The sequence below is a fragment of the Hibiscus syriacus genome, unplaced genomic scaffold (assembly GCF_006381635.1).
Source record: "Hibiscus syriacus cultivar Baekdansim isolate YM2019G1 unplaced genomic scaffold, ASM638163v2 tig00110328_pilon, whole genome shotgun sequence".
NCBI classification, from domain to species: Eukaryota; Viridiplantae; Streptophyta; class Magnoliopsida; order Malvales; family Malvaceae; genus Hibiscus; species Hibiscus syriacus.
The window spans coordinates 8,163,192-8,183,347 of NW_024062685.1; the positions used below are offsets into that span (position 1 = coordinate 8,163,192).

General features: G+C 36.5%; 1 protein-coding gene, 2 long non-coding RNA genes and 1 pseudogene across 3 annotated transcripts; 2 read left to right on the forward strand and 2 right to left on the reverse strand.

Moving 5' to 3' along the window:
- Window positions 1-160: 160 nt before the first annotated feature.
- On the reverse strand, window positions 161-809 carry LOC120118656. Its single transcript, XR_005515771.1, has 3 exons — window positions 721-809; window positions 546-626; window positions 161-181 (listed from the first exon to the last, which is right to left on the reverse strand). It is a non-coding gene; the product is annotated as an uncharacterized LOC120118656 (long non-coding RNA).
- A 4,493-nt stretch (window positions 810-5,302) lies between these two features.
- On the reverse strand, window positions 5,303-5,621 carry LOC120118774. Its single transcript, XR_005515783.1, has 3 exons — window positions 5,570-5,621; window positions 5,431-5,454; window positions 5,303-5,328 (listed from the first exon to the last, which is right to left on the reverse strand). It is a non-coding gene; the product is annotated as an uncharacterized LOC120118774 (long non-coding RNA).
- Window positions 5,622-14,216: 8,595 nt separating this feature from the next.
- Window positions 14,217-15,168, forward strand: LOC120118375. The gene is made up of 6 exons (XM_039138415.1): window positions 14,217-14,241; window positions 14,348-14,445; window positions 14,607-14,658; window positions 14,753-14,827; window positions 14,907-14,973; window positions 15,053-15,168. Exons 1-6 carry the CDS (start codon window positions 14,217-14,219, stop codon window positions 15,078-15,080), a joined length of 345 nt encoding a protein of 114 aa, XP_038994346.1. The 3' UTR covers window positions 15,081-15,168.
- A 2,669-nt stretch (window positions 15,169-17,837) lies between these two features.
- Window positions 17,838-19,482, forward strand: LOC120118657 (annotated as a pseudogene).
- Window positions 19,483-20,156: the final 674 nt, after the last annotated feature.

Genomic DNA, 20,156 nt, shown 5'->3' on the forward strand with positions numbered 1-20,156 from the left:
ATCACAAGTCTCAAAGGCCATAAATTTGTAAATCATCATACTTCTATGCAAGTTTCGGTACTGCATTAATTTTGGGTACGGATTGTGCCAATACTTCATCTTCTGGCTCTGGTTTTGCCTCTGTAGGTGCTAGAAGAGCCTTGCTAGTAGTAGTTGTTGGTATAAGGGCCACCCCGATTTCCTGAGTTCAAAGGCAAATGCAAATATAGAACAACAGTGGTTAAAAGAGAATACATGTCAACTATGTTGCCTCGACCTTTTAAAAAATGTCTATGCATGACATTTATATCTGACACTTATCGAAATATGAATTAGGGATATGATCCTCCAAATTAATAAATGAAATCTTGCAATGGAATTCGATATACCCGTGTTGAACATATATGATATCTATGTTTGAGCCGCATGGCATTTCAGACAAGTTCAGCACATGCAACATAGTTTGTTTCTCTTCCCATAATAGCTTTTCTCGGCAAGAAACCAACCTCACTTACCAGATAAATAAAGAATGCAATAATAAGCATGATTAATACAAAGTTGGCTACCTTTATATCGTCAACGAGTTCATTAGGAGCCACTTTTGTGCTTAAGAATTAATCAATTTGTTTAAGAGTTTGCTTTCGATCCTGTTACAAATAGGAGGATGAAAAACAAAGGCACAAAATACTTGATTTAAATTAAATTAATGGAAAAAATACTCAAATAGAAGTGGAGACTTACCTCTGAAAATAGGAGCTTCTTGCTCAGAAGCTGAATAATAGCAGCTGAGCCCACAAGTTGAAGAACAGTTTCTACCTGAAAATGATGGGAGAAAACCACTATTTGAGTTGTTTTGATGAAAAATACCCCAAGTACTATAGAAGGGACTTAAAAACTATATTGCTCAGACTCTTCATTTCTCTTAAAGTACTCATGGCCTACATATTTTTCGAACATGTAAGGACACATTCCTCCAAGGACCATCCAAATGCATAACTTGGAAAAAGTTGAGCCTACCGATCTCCGACACATATCCCTATCCGACACTCACAACCAAGTAACATTGTTCAAAAACCATACCTCTGAAAAAGACAATAAGCATAATCCAGTAGCAGCAGCAATCCCCAGTGTAACAGACAAGCCATCTGATCTAACCTGCATATTATCACAAAAATATAGAAGAAAACGAAAGAAAAGGTAAGCAAATAAAACTTTCCAACAAAGAACAGAAAACGACAAAAAGATACAGTAAAGAGGATTTTAAAAGGTATGGTTATTTAGGTATTAAAAATATGCAAGTAATGTGCAAGTATACACAATCGCTCAAGTAATACAGTGATGAGTGAGTATCGTCTCCACAGGGATTGGGTGAAATTACTAAAGTCTAACCAAAGCTAAGCACTAATCTATCTATGTATAGTTAGTCTTTATATAAACAAATGTCACGGCAAAATGAAAATGTGTATGAAGGTGGATGTAGATGAATGGTCTGATGGTGTAGCAGATGGAAATATAATGGCAAGATAAGATGTTTAGTGTTGAAAATGATGTAATGTCGAGGCAATGAAAGATGGTAAATAACAGTAAATAAAATGAAAAGAAAATAATCCTCACGTGACAAGCTTCCAATGGAATGAATGGTAGGGTTGATCTAAGGATGCTAAACTTATTTATCAGGTATATCTAAGTTATCTAGTCTTTACTTGCTCGACAGGGAGCTTTCCTAAAATGTTCTTAAATGAACCTAACAGAATAGGATGCCAAGGCATCTGCTCTCACTCAACATGTTGGCCAGCCTACCCTATTGATAAAAACACCCTTTTTAGTCATTGAAATCCTATCCTAGTCTCTCCCGAGATCTAAGGGATTAGGTTGTAATATCCCTAGGTCGTTTCAAAGCCCCTTGGAAATACTATAACCCATTGCTTATGAGGATCTTATCTTGCGGTTCTCTCGAATACTTACAAGTATTTCTAGCTTAGGTTTCTCCCGAATACCTAAACTTCATCTAAGAAATGGACATTTTCATGCCTCTTACAAGCCTAGATGGCGAAGCATTCATAAGCAAAGCAAATAAAGAACCAAAATAAACTCAAATATATCATCAAAATAAAGTTTAAACATCCATTAAACCAACCACCACCAAATAAGTTAGTTCATGGTAGGGATGGCAAACGGGTACAGTTTCGTGGATTTCGTACCGCATCCGCTCCAATTGGAGCGGGGATGGGTATAATTTTAGCGTGTAGTGGGCGGGTGTGGATTTATAAAGTAGTACCCGTCGTGGATGGTGGGCGGGTAATGGGTTTGAGACATTACCCGCCTCGTATCCGCCCGCCCCACATCCGCCCACCCAGCTAAATATCTATTAAATTTTGGACCATTATGAATTTAGGTGTAATTTTAGAGACTAATTTATAAATTTTAATATTGTATAATATTATAACATATAATTTATTCAAATATTAAGGATATTTAGTCTTTAATCTGGTCTTTAATTAGGGAAATATTCGGCTCTTTGATTAAACCCATAATCCCACTAATCACGTCACTTTCCATGTTCTTTAGCCCATGCTGCCCATCCAAACACAAATTAGCCGTACTATAAGCATTAACATCAAAAGCAGCAGTTTCCATGTTCTTTAGCCCCTCAAAACCCATATTAGGCGCACTATAAGCATTAACATCGAAAGCAACATAACAATCCAGCTCTGCGACTACATGCTCCCTACAATCTATCTCCATAACATTCGTAGAGCTACTCCTCTGACAAATTGAAGCATGCGCTGCTACCCCATCACGAACTGTCTGGGAACCAACTCCAACATCCCATTAGTTTGCTGTCAGGCGGGTCTAGATGGGTATGTAGCTAGTGGGTAGTGGGTGTGGGGATGGATTTGAAAATATACCCGCGTGGGCAGGTGTGGATTTGAAAATTTGTACCCATCATGGGTGGTAGGAGGGTGGTGGATTGAAAAATATTAGGTGGGGAGGGGGTATCCGTACCCGACCCGCCTGTTTGCCATCCCTAGTTTATGGTGGGGTTCGAAATATCCAAATACAAAGTCATGCAAATATTCGTTCCAACAACCCACAAATAAATCGAAAAATAGTAGCAAAAAAGGAAGTGAGAAGAAGCATTTGACGCGCCACCGGAGGTCTCCTCGGCCACCACGAATCACCTTAGCTCGCTAGCTCCTCTCGGCACCTAGCTCGCCACTCCTTGGAGCTTAATCAATGGAGGAAAACCCAAGGAAAAAGAAAAGGAAAAGGAAATAAAAATCTGATTTTTTTCTGCTCTATGCGTGTGTCTCTTCATATCTCATCCCTTCTCTCCCTTTAGATGTCATTATAATAAAAGGATCTAGGGGTAATGATTAGGTTGTTAGGTGTCAAATACCCCTAGAATCACACCATAAGCATGAACTTAATTCTCCAGGTGGCCTTAGTCCTCTAGAAGGTGGCTACAACAATCATTCCACGTGCAGTGTCAACTATATCTTTTTGTCATTTTTTGCGCCAGAAATGCCAAGGCATTTCAATATGCTTCAGCAACGTGTGATGCCGCGGCATTACTTCCCAACGAATCCTTTTTGCTTGCTATTCCTGCACATCATAGACAAACTGCACCTTTCCCTCAAGCAACATCATTAAGAGAAAAAATAGCACTACAACCACAAATGCAACTATATGCAACTACATGATCTTAAAATGCCTAAAATGAACTTTTAAACAAATAATAACTTAAGTGAAAAAGGCCTTAAAAGTAGCCTTTTTAGGAAGTTAACAGTAGACAAATAAAACTTTCCAACAAAGAACATTGAAATAGAACTGCAAATTTATTGTTTATACTTATTGTGTCTTGTTAGTTCGTTGTTGCCGAAACAGATGTAAAAATTTCCCAGTGTGACCAAGATCTAGGAATTGCATGAGGAAAAAAAATGAAATGAAGATACATACCCCTAAGGCTCCACTTAAAGTTTCTGTCAAGTTGCTAAGATCAAGACCTTTCTTTGGTGGTATCCATAGAACATCACTATTCTGCAAATTTACAATCAGTCTCACATGATGCAATTGCTAAATTAAAGAACCAAAATGACAGAAACAAAAGTTATCTTAACAAGCAACATCAGACAAAATTTGCTACATATTTGAAAGTAATAGAGCAATCTAACCTTGCAAATAATTGAAAAACACAGAAGTAGTAGTTTGCGATAACTGTTTGAGCAACAGTAAACAACCTATATAATGGGCAAGAGCCCGACATGTTAAGACATATATTCTTTAAGCTGAAATGCATGACTTGGTTTAAGATAGTTTAGCTTCACTTTCAGTCACAATATACACAATATGTTTTCATGTAAACCCTCTCATATGCTCGTTAAATTGTCAATAATCAGTCCTAATTATAAATAGAAAAGTATACGATTACTCAGAATTAAACTAGAAAAAAAGATGAATTTTTAGAACTTGGTGCAAATTCATCATCTTAAACCTACACATTTTAGAAAATGGAAGCATAGCCATTGAAACTAAAGACTACAATGAGAACTATACTGCCAATCTTTCTTACTAACGATAACTGACCAACATGATAAACAAGAATGTGAATCCTTTTTTTCTATGCACCTTATTCTTCCATCAAGAAGTGCAAATTTCAACACTAGTCCGTCAAAGAACAAGTTTACACTCCTGCTTTAATAATATGTTATTTCCATTTTATTAATAGTTTTAAACATATCATTACAAACAATCAAACATTATAGAGACATAACTATTTCAACAATGAACAATGGTGAATTGCATTCGTAGAAATTCACATGAAAATAGATGTATTTACAGGATTTGCAAGTTCATATCTTAGTGGTTCCAGCATTTAGCATTGGAAGTTAGTTTGGAAGCAATTCATACAATGTTCAAATACATTGGATATTGTAAAAGGAGGGGTAAATATCGAAAAAGTGAAAAAACACCCAAAAGCAAAAATTAAAATGAGACAACAGCCAAAGATATCAAACAGAGAAAAAAAACAAATCATATCTTTCATGAAACTCAGGTGTACTCTGTAAGAATTCTAGAAAACCCATTCATAAAATATAAAAAACTCAATCGAAACTGGAACAAACCCAAATTGAATGGTGGAATAGAGAACGAGGAATACTTATGAATCAGTAACAACCAAGTTAAATTCGTTTGTTTTTCCTGCGTAGAACTTGGGTAGCTTTCGAGAATATGAATCTCGTTTGCAACCTACACTCGGCCAAGTAGAGTATTGCAAAAAGATACCTCTAATTTTATTGCTTGAAGCACAATATTTTTACATCCCAATTCATGTTTAAGGGCTTTTAGCTGAAAAGAGAAAAAACAGTCGAAGGTCAAGTCTCAAAAACATACAACAAAAAGGGTTAAGCGTAAACAAGTTTAAGAAACATAGATGTCCATAATATATACCCTATCTTTCCCTGAATTAAGTTCCTGCAAAACCAATATAATACATCAACCTCATTAGAGCCATAATATCAGAAAAAGCCAAATGCCTCAAAGATTTACTAAACTGAGAAACAAACAAATAGAAGCAATACTAATCTACCGATAACATCTGGTTGTTTGCTTGGGCAAGTTGCAAGTTCTGTTGCTGAAACTTTTCCAAATTGATTCTCAGTTTCTGTAACTCAATTCAATTAAAACCAGTGGACTGATGCAAAGAGAAAAAGGGAAAAAAGAGAAAAATGGGGGAAGCAAGAGCCGTGAACTTTGTTATCGAGGGGGAAGAAGCGGGAAATGATGAAAATAATGGGGGGAAATTAAAATACAACTTTTACATATGACACACAATTAAAACTGTACTCCGTGTTTTTGCAAATTTTTTGGATTATGACTATTAAATATGACACACATTATTGTAAGTCATAAATCGTTCAGATTTTAAAAAACATGACATTTTTTATGACACACGTTTTTTGCAAGTCATAAATTAGCATGTGTCATCGTTCGTGTGTCATTAAAGGTGTATTTTCTTGTAGTGGATTATAGGAAACAATAATAGTGGTTGATGGATTGAATTATTTTTAAGATTTTTTTGAAATGAGAATCAAATTCGAGCTCTAAGGATTAAAATAGAATGATTTGAAAATTTTGAGTTTAATAATGTCAACAACAATGACGACTGATATAGTGAATAGTTGCAAGAAATAATGGTTAGAATTTAGATTGATCTACATGGTTAAAAAATTTATTAAAATACCAAGTTAACTAAAAATTAATAAAAAGATGTCAAGTCAACACAAAATTAGAGAAAACTATTGAGAATTAAAAAAAATACTCGAAATGTTGTGGTGGCATTAGCATTGCACTGAATGTCGGAAACTTTGAAGTTCAAAGTCGTATGACCGAACGGAAAATAAAAAGAAATTAAGTCAAATGTCCCAAGATAGAAGAACTTCACACGAAGAAAAGAATGAAGGGTTAGGGTGTTTGAAGTTAAAGCAGGAGTGTGTGATTGAAATAAATTTCTAATGCCAGTAGTAGTAGAAGCTGTAGTGAATAAAAATTGAAGGAGGAACTCTTGGATTTTGTTAAAAGATAAGATAATTAGGGTTTAATTAGATTAGAGTTCAAGCTTTCGTTTGAGTTGCCAATCAAACAAGTCTTTCTTTCTTCCTCGTTACTCTTTCCTTATTTAGTAATTACATTATATTCATGCATTTGCAATAATAATATCGTAGGGATTGTTCTTTATTTTTAGGACATCTGGTCATCACCCGTGATGATGATATCAACAACGTAGACAATCAAGATTGACTTCTTCTTATCAAGGGTAATTTTTACAAACAGAGTGTAATCAGATTGACATTGTTTGTAGTTGTCTTGTAACATTACCTTCATGAATCTGTCAAACAAAGTTTGAGGTGATTGTTTTATACCATATAAGGATTTCAGCATTTTACATACCCAATTATTTCCATAATGAATTTCTTGTGGAACTTGCATATATACATCTTCTTCAAGATTGCCATTGAGGAATGCATTTTTTACGTCTAGTTGGTGAAGTATCCAGTCCTTATTTATTGCCAATGATAATAGAAATCGAACAGTGTTGAGTTTTTCAACTGGAGCAAAGGTCTCCTGCTAGTCAACTCCATGAGTCTGAGTGAACCCCTTTGCCACAAGTCTAGCCTTATATCTCTCAATTTTGCATTTGCCTTGAATTTCATAGTAAAGATTCATTTGCAGCTGATCGGTTTCTTGGGTTTCTTATCTTTAGGTAAATCAATGATGACCTAGTTTTTTTGTTTTATAGAGTTAAAATTTCTTCTTCAACTGCCTTCTTACACTCAGGACTTTTTAATGCATCCTCTATGGTCTCTGGAATGTGAATATGATCAACCTGAGATGTGAAAATCTTGAAACTAGGCATTAGTTTACCATAAGCAACAAATTTACTGATAGGATGAGTTGTACATCGTCTAACTCTCTTTCTTTGAGCAATTAGTAACTCACAATATCAATCACCACATCCAACTTACTTTGGTCACCATCTCCTCTGTTAGTTGAGGGATTTAAACATGTTTATGGCTCTTGACAATGCATTGGTTACGGTGTAGATGGTAGGGCTTGTTTAGATTGTCTTTTGTAGGCGAGGATATCGGTAGATGGCATGGGTGTTTCATGAGATTCAGTGGGATTAATAGATTGGTTTTCATCATTAGATGTGGTGGTGTTAAGAGGTTATGGAGTGATAGTTGTTTCAGTAGAAGATGGATTGATGTGTAACTCAGTAGTAATCGATGAAAATTGAAATTTAGACCAACTTTCCCCCTGGATTTTAGTTTTTGAGAATAATGGTTTATGCTCTTAGAAAGTGATATCCATAAAAGTGAAGAACCATTTTGTAGAAGGAGAGTAACAACAATAACCTTTCTGAAGATTTAAATAACCAACAAAGACACACCAGATCGCTCGAGGATCAAGTTTATATTTTTGGAGATTGTGGTCATGGACAAAGGCAGTACACCAAAGACACAAAGAGGAACAGAAGAGGTGAAAGGTTTGAAATGAGGGGAATTTTTGGAAAGGATATTTCGGGGACACTTAAAGGTAATAATCTTACTAAGCAGATGATTGATGAGAAAGGTAGCTATTAAGATAGTCTTGCCCCAAAGGTATTTCAGAACATTAGAAGAAAAAATGAGTGCTCGGGTTATCTCAAGAAAAAGATGATTTTTATATTCAGTGACCCCATTTTTTTGTGGTGTGTCGACATAGGAAATGATGTAGACTGTTCCATTTTTCTGGAAGAAAGATCCCAACGAATGAAAGAGGTATTGCCCACCATTATCAGATTTAAGGATGCCAATGAAACTCTAGAATTGTGTTTCAATCATTTTATGGAAGCGTTTAAATATAGTACAATACTCAAACTTTTCCTTCATAAGAAAGGTCCAAGTGGTACGAGAGTGGTCGTCAATAAAAGTGATAAACCAACGAATTACATGTAAACCTGTAACCCGCAAAGGTCCCCAAATATCACTGTGAATTAAGGAATATAGTTTAGGCGAGAGAGAGAGAAAATGAGGATAAGAGCTTCTAATGTGCTTGGAAAGAGAACAAATGTCACAAGAAAATGATGCATAATTTTTGTTAATAAACAATTTTGCAATTTAAGGAAAACTAGGGTGACCTAACCGAAAATGCCATAACACAATTTCGACAGTCGCATCTGTAGGAGAAACTGAAACAAAGGAAGAGATAAATGCTAAAGGTGGATGGTTTGGAATGAGAGCAGCAGGAGGATCTTCAAGGATGTATAGTCTACCACGACGCCTAGCATGGCCTATCACCATCCCCGAGTTCAAATCCTAAAATTCACAACAACCGTTGTTAAAATGAGAAGTACAACCCAAATTTGTAGATAAATTTCTAATTGAAATAAGATTTGTTAAGATTTTTGGAAGCTCGAATCGACAACCGGAACGGTTTGCAAAGAGGGGTCTGAATGGTTTTGTGTTTAGGGAGTAAGGAGATTGAAAGATAGAGAATTGCACAGCGATTTATAGTGGTTCAACTTTCTCAACCAAAGTCTACGTCCACTACCTTAGCTCCTCACCAAGGATTTTCCAACAAATTCACTAATTTGTTCTTTCTTTTGAGGATAAAGAGTAACCTTACAAACTCCCTAGTTTTTCCGGGCTAAACTAGAACATTTCCCTAGCTTTTACACGGGCTAAGCTAGAACCTTTTCCTAGATTTTACACGGGCTAAGCCAAAACATTTCCCCTTTACAAAAGGATAAGAAATGTAAACAAGAAAACCTCTTTAAGGTAGGTGTTTACAAGATTAAACTCACAAGAACAAAATATTTACAAGAGAAAGATGAAATAAGATTGAAAAACTCTTCTCTTGTGTTTGATTGCTTGGATAGTTGTTCTCTTCCTTCTTCAAGTGTCCTTGGCTTGTATTTATAGCTTGGAATGTGTTTGAAGTCGTATATAGCTGTTGGGGATATTTTGGAGCCGTTTGGGGATAAGAATCAATTAATAAAACAGCTTGGAGCGTGGGGGAATAGGTACCCCCTCATAGGGAATCGGTTCCCTAAGTGTAAAATTCAAATATTTTGACCGTTAAACAGGCGGGAATCGGTTCCCTCCGAGCATTCTGTTTTTCTCGGAGCCAAACCATTCAGGGGGAATCGGTACCCCCTGGGGGGGAATCTGTACCTCCTGGGGGGAAATCTGTACCCCCTGGAGAATCTGATTTTTCTTGGCTTTGAAACGGTTCGAAATACTTTGTAAAATTGTTTTAAAAATAGTTTAAGTATAAAACACAATTTTACACTTTAGTAAGGACTAAAATGAACTTTGAAAGACTTGGAGTAATATTTTGATATTCGAATAATTACATCGAATATACTTAGAAAATCTTTTGTAAAATCTTAAAATTCATTTAACTTAATTTGTTATATCGAAACATCAAAATGTTTTCAACAAGATTACAAGTCAAACTCGGAACATAGAGAACATTAGACATAATAATGCGATGATTAAGGTGAATCAAACCATTGCCCTTAACCGGTTATAAGGAGCCATCAACAGTACGAACACTACATGAGACACCGTTTTTGTTAAATATTAAAAAGAGACTGAAGTTTCCCGTTATATGATCACTCACCCCTGAATCAACACTCCAAGAGACACAAAATAGAATTAGGATTTCACTCACCCCTGAAGTTTCCCGTTTTTTTATTTTTGTTTCAACTTCTATATGTGATGGTTTTATAATTTGGATTTCATTTACGTATTAGATGAAGTGGATTATAGGAAACAATAATAGTGGTTGATGGATTGAATTCTTTTTAAGATTTTTGTGGAATGAGAATCAAATTTGAGCTCTAAGGATTAAAATAATGATTTGAAAATTTTGAGTTTAATGTCAACAACAATGATGACCGATATAGTGACTAGTTGCAAGGAACAATGGTTAAAATTTAGATTGATCTACATGGTTAAAAAATTTATTAAAATACCAAGTTAACTAAAAATTAATAAAAAGATGTTTAAGTCAACACAAAATTAGAGAAAACTATTGAGAATTAAAAAATATAATGTCTAAAGTTTAGTGATTAAATTAAGAAAATTAAAGTTGAGGGGTGAGATTTGTAGTTACAATATTTTTGGAAAAACAATTACAAAACGACAATCTAACAGGAATCGATCCAATCTGATTTTCGTTGATGTTTCCATGTTATTACACCACGTAAAATGACCACCTAACAAGGGTAAATCAACTAGATTCGCCTGCACCACAAAATCATTAAATATCCTCATCAAATACAAATTTTGTGACCCACCAATTTCTCCTCTTGGTTCAAGTAAACATTAAAATAACCCCTATACAGAAAAGAACATCCAACTGTACAATGAAAGACATAAGTTCTATGAAAATAAATCATATTTTTCTATGAATCCAAAGACGACCCATAAACATTTATAAAGCAACACAACAGACCGACCTCCTTAAATTCTCCCCAAATCGCAATAAACCTCCTGTGACTATGTTGTTGCTTTAGAACAAAAACATTATCATCCCACAAACTTATCATACCCCCTGCTGATTCAATTGAAGGCGACAGTATAACTCCCCGCAAATATTTCCCCCAATCCTTCTCAACAACATTGCACTTACTAATTCCATTTTCGATTCCTAGATGAACACAAAAGAAGACTTCTTCTCCATAATCAACCTTCTCAATGCTCTAGCCTTCTCCTTTCTACCCAACCCCTTCACATTCCATGAAATTATTGACAATTTCATCATCAAAAGAAAACAAAATTACCTTCAAGTGAAATGAGAGATTAACTCTCATTCTTCTTAATCCTCTCATTGTTCAACTTGACCACTTTATCCACAAACACATTCTTCTTATCCCTAAAGGTTATACCCATCATATTGCTGATTTTCCACGTAGTTTCTGCTTCTTCCATGTCAACTGACCTTCTCGAAGACACAAAGGGGAAAGAACTTTCCTTTTCCGAGGCCATCGACGTCCCATTTATTCTTGATCTACTGTACACCCTATTGAATAATCTGCTATCATCTCTCCCCACCGAAGCCTGTCTGTCCACTTGACGATTTAGTGATCGCTTCCTAACTGGAGAAAGAGACTTAGACTTAGATCGATTAAGGAATCTCGACGATAATCTTTCTCTCTCAACAGATTCCTTTAACTGGTAAGAGCACCTCTCCCTTTAATTGGATGTGTAGCCCGAAGATTGGGTCTCTCATTAGACCCAATTAAGTTTTCTTCAAAAGCTATAGGGCTAGATCCCGTCCTTCTCAGACCATTTTCTAAATTTACTCCACCATAATTATTAAGAAAAAAATACTTTCCTGACGCTCCATGTTGACTTCCACCACTCTCCCTAGATTCGACTGGCTCACAAAAAGTCATTTGGTTCTTCTCCTGAGCCAATCATTAATGCAGCCTGACCCAAAACAACTGGAGTATTAAACACCTCATTATTTCCTTGGAGACCACCGTTCTGATTCTCCTGCAACCATGCTTCACCCTTTCATACGAGATTTTATCTGACTGATGGTATTCCATGTTCTCCTGAAACAAACCCTCTTGCAGATTCTGTTCATCTTTCAAATAACTTCTCGACGAATCATCTTCCCACCCATATGAGGAATCTACTTCTACTTCATTCCAAATAACATCTGTGTAGCTATCCTCTAGCGAATCAACCTTAATCTTGCTTTTATAAGGCCTCCTATTCGTGTTTATTATAATGAACTCAGGGATGTCAAACGGATTCGCCACCCTTAATACCTATTTTGCTGCACGAAAATCAACTTTCTGGAGAGTTTCATCTTGTATCCATTGTTTTGAAAACCAGACTGGACCGGCCGGTTCAATCAGGAACCGTTGTCTAGTCTGGTTCAATTTACACCGGTTGAACCGCTACTAGTGAACCGACCGAAATCGCTGAACCGTTCGAACCGGACCGGCTGAAAACCAGAAAAAACTGAAAAAACCACTAATTTTGTTTTTTTTTTTAAATTAAACCAAACGACGTCGTTTGTTAAACGAACCAAGTCGAACTCGAGTATTGCTGAGCTCGACTCGAACTTGAAAACTTTAAAAGTAAGCTCAACTCGACTTAAACTCACGAGCTAAAAATTATCAAGTTTAACTCGAACTCAAAATATAATATTGAAACTTGAACTCGAAAATGCTTGAACTAAAAAAAATTAGAAGCTCGATTGAAGCCTAAAATTCGAGCTTGATTAAAGTGAAATAATAGTTCACTCAATGCTCACCAAAAGGCTCCATGATTTTGAATGTCAAATTACCTCTATTATTTATAGAAGTTAGTTGGGATGCTCTTCTATGTTTTTTAGCCATGTGAGATTGTTTTGTTCTCATATTTTTTACTTTTTAGACTTTTGAGATGTTCTTCTATGTTTTTTAGTCATGTGAGATTGTTTTTTAAAAAAAAATTAAACCAAACAGTATCATTTTGTTATAATTTTTTAGCCCCAAATTTAGTTTTTAATTATAGTTATATAATTATATTTATTATTTAATATGTTTTACCTTAAATATTATGTTGTAGTTAATTTGAATCATTTTGTTCTACTTGATTTTATGGTTTTTAACTTATATATGTTATGATTTGCTTTGAACATGACTTGTGATATAAAAAATTATTTTTTATTAAATATTTTTGATATTTTTATTTAATTTTTTAAATAATTATGACGTCGTTCGATTCTTTCGACCGATCAAACTGATTCAACCGGTTGAACCAATAAATCGATATCATAACCGGTTCATTAACCGATCTGTTAACCGGTCCGGTTCTGAAAACCATGCATGAATCTTAACCAGAGACCCACATCTCGATGCCAGTTTCAAAAAGAAATCTTCACACCAGCAGTTCAGAGGCACACCTATTAATGAAATTGAGCAAAAGGCCATAGGCACTCCTCCATCTTGATACACAAGGACCAACCTTTCAAACCAGAACTCTAAATCCTTCGCTCTGTTCTCCATCGTTTTCTTCTTCTTATCCTCTGATGGGAAAATGATAGTGCAAACATTCTTTGCATATCCCAGGTCGCCACTTTGACATTGAACCCGTCACTCTGTATTACCTTCTGGATAGACTCCAAATCAATAGTGGATTTGAGAATACTTGTATATGACAGCTTGATCCATTCCCTTTCTTCCACAGGTATGAACACGTTCAGAGGACTCTTAACCTCCCCATCCCCTTTCTTCTTCCTTTCTCCATCACCCGCTTGATCCTTCTTTATTTCCATCAATGACTCTTTGTACGATCTATCATCGCAAAACTTGTTAAAAGATGTTGATTTATCTACTCCCCTCATTGGAACGTCTCCTGTACTCCTCTTGGAGCTTCTTCTTTACCCCATATTTCCTTGTGCACATCTCTTTTCTGATATTTCACCACCGCAACAAATATCCTTTTCCCATCAATCGTAGCGTTATTAAGCTTCTCAATGGCCTTGAGCATATCCTCATTGGTTTCGAAATAGACGAAAGCAAACGTCGCATCTCTTTACTTTGGCCTTATATTAACAAAAGGAATAAACACTCTGGTAATCTTATTTTTTTTTTATAGAAAATCAAAGAATTTATATTGTGGTAAGTTTTGTCTTTAGAAGTATTAACATTACACAATCATGTTTTCCCAACATCTGCATAAAAGTTTATGGTGATATTCTTTACTATCAAAAGTTTGTTACACTTTGTGTCCCTAATTAGAATCCATTTAATGAGGTTTATATTTCTTAATTATACCTTCCATTATTCTTTCTGATGCAATTTGTAATTAAGCTTCAGGATCCGGTAGAGCACGAAGGGATGCAGCTACACGTGCTATGAAGGGTTGGCACTCAGGTCATTTCCGTAATGGTGAAGTCAGTGACCCCATAATTAAGGTGTGTGTGAAAATCTAGTAAGCAATTATCTCCAGTATTTTTCCATCCTATTCATCCATAAACTGGGAAAAAGGCAAAAAAGAACTGTGCTTCTAATTCTGTATTTTCACATGTAATCTTTCAATAATAGTATTATATTGCAATCCGCCCTTCTTTTGTAGGATAAGAATTCTATTGCTCAACAAAAGCGTGAAAAACAGCTTAAAAGCTTGGGTATGTCATTCAAGTCCTTTAAACATATTTTTCTTTCTGGCTGTTTTAATGCTGATGAAGATCTATGATGCTGGATTCTTGCATATTAATGCAGGTTTGTTAAACGTAAGAAACCATCATATTCGGACTATGCTGTCAAGGCTTCTTCTACCAAAGTTTCGAAGGCGCAGTTAAGATCCATGGTTCTTTTTCTTTGGTTTTTACTATGAGCATTAACATTTTGTTTGACTTAATTCTTAATTGGTTAGTGTCGAGACTGCAGTGGTTGATATTGGATACTCAGCAGATTGGGTTAAGATCATTGTGCAGAAAACTGTAAGTTTTTTTGCTCCTGATTTCCAGAAATGACATGATTTCTGGAGTTTTGAAAGTTTTTACTTGTTTGGTTTTGCAGAAAGATTGTTTTGAGGTCTATGCTTTAATTCCCGGTCTTCTTCGTGAGGAGGTCAGTGAACAAGCTTGTAAAACTACGTATAGTTTCATTTTCTTCTAGCACACATGGTTCGAACCCGCACAAAAGTGCATTGCACTGAAATGACCGTCATTTAAAGACTGACCCTAAAATGCAGCATGTGATGGTGCAGCATAGATGTTTATTTCATGGCAGTAGCTAATACCGTTCCTCCCCTGATGAAATTAATGCAAATTTTCTGCACCGTCTATGGAGGTTTCTTATGTGGTTATTTTGCATTTTTAGGTGCGTGTTCAATCTGACCCCGCCTAGTAATAAGTGGTGAACCTGAGCATCCGGATAATCCTTGGGGTGCCACACCGTTCAAAAAGGTGTGGTACTAACATATTCTAACAGGGCAGTATTCTTATAATTGCTTTACTAACTAGAATAAACTTCCGTTGTGTCTCTCTAGATTTCATTATCATGAACATATTCTGCTAGTAAAGTGCCAGGCAGTTAAGAACCTAACCACTGTGTTCACAGTGGATTTGTTCTTTTCTATTTGATTTATAACCAGTCAGACTCAGAGTTGTTACTGTAGCAAATCTTAAGGAAAGGAGTCAAGGACAATCTAGAACCTTTTTGCCAGATTCTTTAACCAATTCAAATTCTATGGTGCGTTTGATGCACTGCTCTAGACATTCATTACTGCTGCTATTCTTCCATCGTTCCATATCTGTCAATCCCAAAATGTTCAATGTTTGCTCATCTCCGTTGCACATTATTTAGGGGGCAATGTAGCTCTTCATCATTCTGTAAATTGTGTTCCCTGGCGGTAGGTTGTCAGCTTGCCGTCGAGGATCGATCCACAGCAACATCAGTCGTAACCCATCATGGACAGTTGTTTGTACGTGTTCCATTTGAGCAAAGCTGAGCAGTGGAGGTAAGGTGGATCGAGTAAAACCAGGATGATAATGTGTGCTTCTGCCTTTAGTTATTCGTTTCCACTACCACTAGTCGTCTATGTAGTGTGTGATTGTAGTTTTCAAATTAGTCCAGTTTTACTTGTGCCGTCATTTAGTTTCAACAGTTTGGAAATGTCTTGACCCTCACAAAAAAGGGTAGAGTGTCATACAAAAGGGTAGAGTGTCAATTATATGCTCTTGTAAAAAAGGGTAGAGTACCAATTATATGCTTATGTAACTTTTTGGAATATAAAAGAAAAGGTATCAGTCTTACAGTTTGCAGGATCAATATATGCAATTGGACCCATGTCTGCAAATCATTTTTTCCATCATTTCCTCTGCATAAATAAAAATGCCAGTAATTAAAATTTCATAGCTACCGAAAACATCAAAATATCATACAAAAAGCACAATAAATTCTCAAATAAAGAACACCAGCCAGAGGCTTGGAAACAAAGACAAAAGAAGAAAGACTAAAGATTAGGTTTTTTTGGCCCATTACGGCGTCCGAGTTTTTTTTAGCTCGTTAGGTCAGTCGAGTTTTTATTTTGGGGGTATATTACAATTTTTATAATGTTTATGGAACTCGTTATGTTGAGGTGATGAACTCGTTACCTCGAGGTGACGAGTTCTAATAAAATATAATTTTTTTATTAAAATTAATCACATCGAAGTAAAAATTTTGAATGAAAATATTTTTTTATTAGAACTTATCACGTCAACGTGACAAGTTTCATGCACCGTAGAAAATTGTCGTATATCTCAAAATAAAAGTTGTGAAATTTTTGTTGGGTTGCCTATTGGGCCAACAAGCCCTAAAGATTAAGACAGATTTGAGCCCAAAAAGAGGGAATAAATCAATACAGTAGAAGGATTTTTTTTGGATGTTATATAGTAGGAGGAATTAAACAGAAACACAGTGATTTTTCTCTCAGTTTTCTTTTAATTATATAATATAATGACAATGCAATTGAGAGGATTGATAATTGAGAAAGAAGCTTGCAAAAGTTATGGGTATTTATGGAAGGGACGGTGTTGAAGAAGATGAATGTGTCGGAGAAGATAAATTTAAGTGAGAGATTGGTATATTAGTTAAATTAAAATTTGGACAAAAGTTTATGGTTGAATTGTTATGTATATATATATATACATTAAAATTTTAGTGAATAAATTAAAAATCAATTTGTTTTAATTAGGGGTGTGTAAATACGGGTACCCGGATTTTTAGGTATTTGATTATCGGGTACCTGTAATATTCGGGTCGGTGATTTCTCAACCCGTGTTCCGACCCAGATGTTGCGGGTACCCGATACCTGATTTTTTTTTATTTTCAAATTATTAATTTAAAAAGATATACACAAATTTAAATGTTCAGAACTTCAAATTACATACTCCAACATCCGAACATAAAATTTAAAAGTTCGAAATACAAAATCTAATAAAAGAATAAAAACTAACTGGATACCCCTAAAAACTCAATTTTGTGACCCGAACTCGACCTGAGAAATGTTGGGTCGGGTACTCAACCCGGTCACGTAATATTTTTTAAGAAAATTATCATTTTTTTTATGTTTTAGTCGGCGGTCGACATATCAAGTCAATTGAGTCGAGTATTTTTGCATACCCTAATTTTAATAACGTGACATATCGTGACATATCATCAAAAGAATAAGAGTTTAATATCAAAATATAACATATCTATAAATTAATAATCAATTAAAATTTTTTGATTTAATAAACATTAAAACAAAATTGGTCAAATTTATAATATCCTTGAAATAGAACAAAAAACCCTTTTTACTTCCCTCGTTCGGCATTCCTTCACATTTGCCGCCAGGCTGTATTCGGCTTTGGACTTGTCTCGCTCGGCATTCTTTCAAAGCTCAATGATCGTTATCTCAAAGCACTCCGCGACTCAGGTCACTCAAATTCATCTCTATTTCTATTTGATCTTACAGTCGTTGTATTTGTTGATCAGTTGATGACCACCCAAAGATTTTTTTCAGCTGAATTTGTTTATCAACTCTGTTCCGTTTCTTTATCTCTATAAAAGGGTTTTCTTTTTCTTTTATTAACTGGTTTATTTTTCTTTTTTGTTTCCAATCAAGTCTTTTTTCTTCTTCTTTTTTAGGCGTAATTTTTTATCTTTAAGAGAATCGATTTGAAAACTGTTAGTTTAGTATTGAATAGCTCAGCAGTTAGCGAGCACTCGTATAAATTTCTAAGTCTTCATGTTTTTCTTTAGGTCAGTTCTAAGTTGTTTAAAGAATTCCGTGTCTTCCACACAAGCATCTTACGGCAAAAAGGTGAATGAAAACAAGAGCACGAAGCAAAGGGAATCAAAAGTCCATAACAATTAACAATTCGGATTCCAAATCAATGAATGGAATGAACCCTAGCACTAGCAGGGCATTAGCAACAGGATGTTCAAAAGTCTGTTAAAAAAAGCCCGTACTATGGCAGGCCTTGCCGCCACTCCGGCTGCGGCTACCCTTCCCACCTCACCATCTTTTTTCCAACTCTGCCTCTGCACCCATGGACAGTCCTCTGAGGACCAAGCTTTGCATCATTGGCAGCGGCCCCGCAGCCCACACTGCTGCCATCTACGCTGGCCGTGCTGAGCTCAGCCCATTCTCTTTGAGGGCTCATGGCTTGGGCCCCCGAGGCCAGCTCACCACCACTACCGATGTTGAGAACTTCCCTGGATTTCCGGATGGCATCCTTGGCTTCGACCTTATGGACCGCTGCCGCAAGCAGTCTCTCCGCTTTGGTACAACCGTCTTCACTGAAACCGTCAGCAAGGTTGACCTGTCTTCGTCTCCGTTCAGATCTTCACCGATGCAAAAACCGTCCTGGCTGACTCGATCATCGTGGCCACGGGGGCCGTAGCGAGGCGGCTCAACTTCCCTGGTTCAGGGGATGGGGCAGGTGGCTTTTGGAATAGGGGAATCTCAGCGTGTGCGTCTGTGATGGGGCAGCCCCAATCTTCAGGAACAAGCCCCTGGCTGTGATTGTGGGGGTGACTCTGCCATGGAGGAGCCACCTTCCTGACCAAGTACGGTTCCAAGGTGCATATCATTCACAGAGAGATACATTTAGGGCATCCAAGATCATGCAGAGCCGGGCTGTTTCAAACCCTAAGATAGAGGTGATATGGAATTCAGTGGTGGTGGAGGCTTATGGAGATGGGAGAGGGAGTTTTGGGAGGACTCAAGGTGAAGAACCTACTCACCGGGGAAGTTTCTGATTTGAAAGTCTCTGGTTTGTTCTTTGCCATTGGACATGAGCCTGCCACCAAGTTCCTGGAAGGCCAGTTGCAGCATGACCCAGATGGCTACATTATCACTAAGCCAGGTACAACTCAGACCAGCGTGCCCGGCGTTTTTTGCCGCAGGAGATGTCCAGGACAAGAAGTACAGGCAGGCTGTTACTGCTGCCGGCACAGGTTAGTCATTTTTCTTTCTGTCATCAAGCTTTTTGCTGCTCACAGGGGCTCACTTGAATGTTCTATTTTAGAAGAATGGCCAGTGTTATTTACATTCAGTATCTGGTTTCAGTGGCAAGCTGCAGCTCAGTATATTCCCTTTTCTGTTTATTTTTTCCAGCTCTTTCTATAGTGCTCATTTCTTGAATCGACCGCCAAACCTGTAAGTGTAGCTAGTGGTAGTATTCTTTAAGGTGTTATTGACATTTTCCTAATGCACAATCAATTCATCCAGAACTGCAATGTGAGCATTACCTGAGCAATTATGACTTGTAGGCCCAAAACCGTTCGCAGGTTAAACCGAGTAGGTTATCTAGCAGTTAAGCAGTGCTGTTTCGAAACTGCAAATTTAGCTCCATCTGTAGTACATCATGATCAAACTGTGGCTTAGAGTTTTAGAGAAAAATAGACATTAACGTGAAAACAATCGGCCTTAGTTCATCAACAATCACCTTGAGACATCACAATCTGGCTAAGAATTGCCAAAAACATGGTGACTGTGCCTCTTCAACGTCTGGCTCAGCACCTCACACAATGTTATCGGGATCTTCAAGCTTCAGATTCTACTATTGTCTAACAAATTTCAGTAACAAAAAGGAGGCAAAAGCAGCAGAACATGTGAGTAATTGTTTGGGAAATTGCATTTAGGAACTTC

What these genes read in the sequence shown, in the direction of transcription:
- LOC120118375 (XM_039138415.1), top strand. Translation starts at nt 14,217, where the DNA reads ATGGTGATATTCTTTACTATCAAAA. An exon ending in GATATTCTTTACTATCAAAA is followed by an intron (nt 14,242 to 14,347) that starts GTTTGTTACACT and finishes ATTAAGCTTCAG; the next exon opens with GATCCGGTAGAGCACGAAGG. An exon ending in TCAGTGACCCCATAATTAAG is followed by an intron (nt 14,446 to 14,606) that starts GTGTGTGTGAAA and finishes CTTCTTTTGTAG; the next exon opens with GATAAGAATTCTATTGCTCA.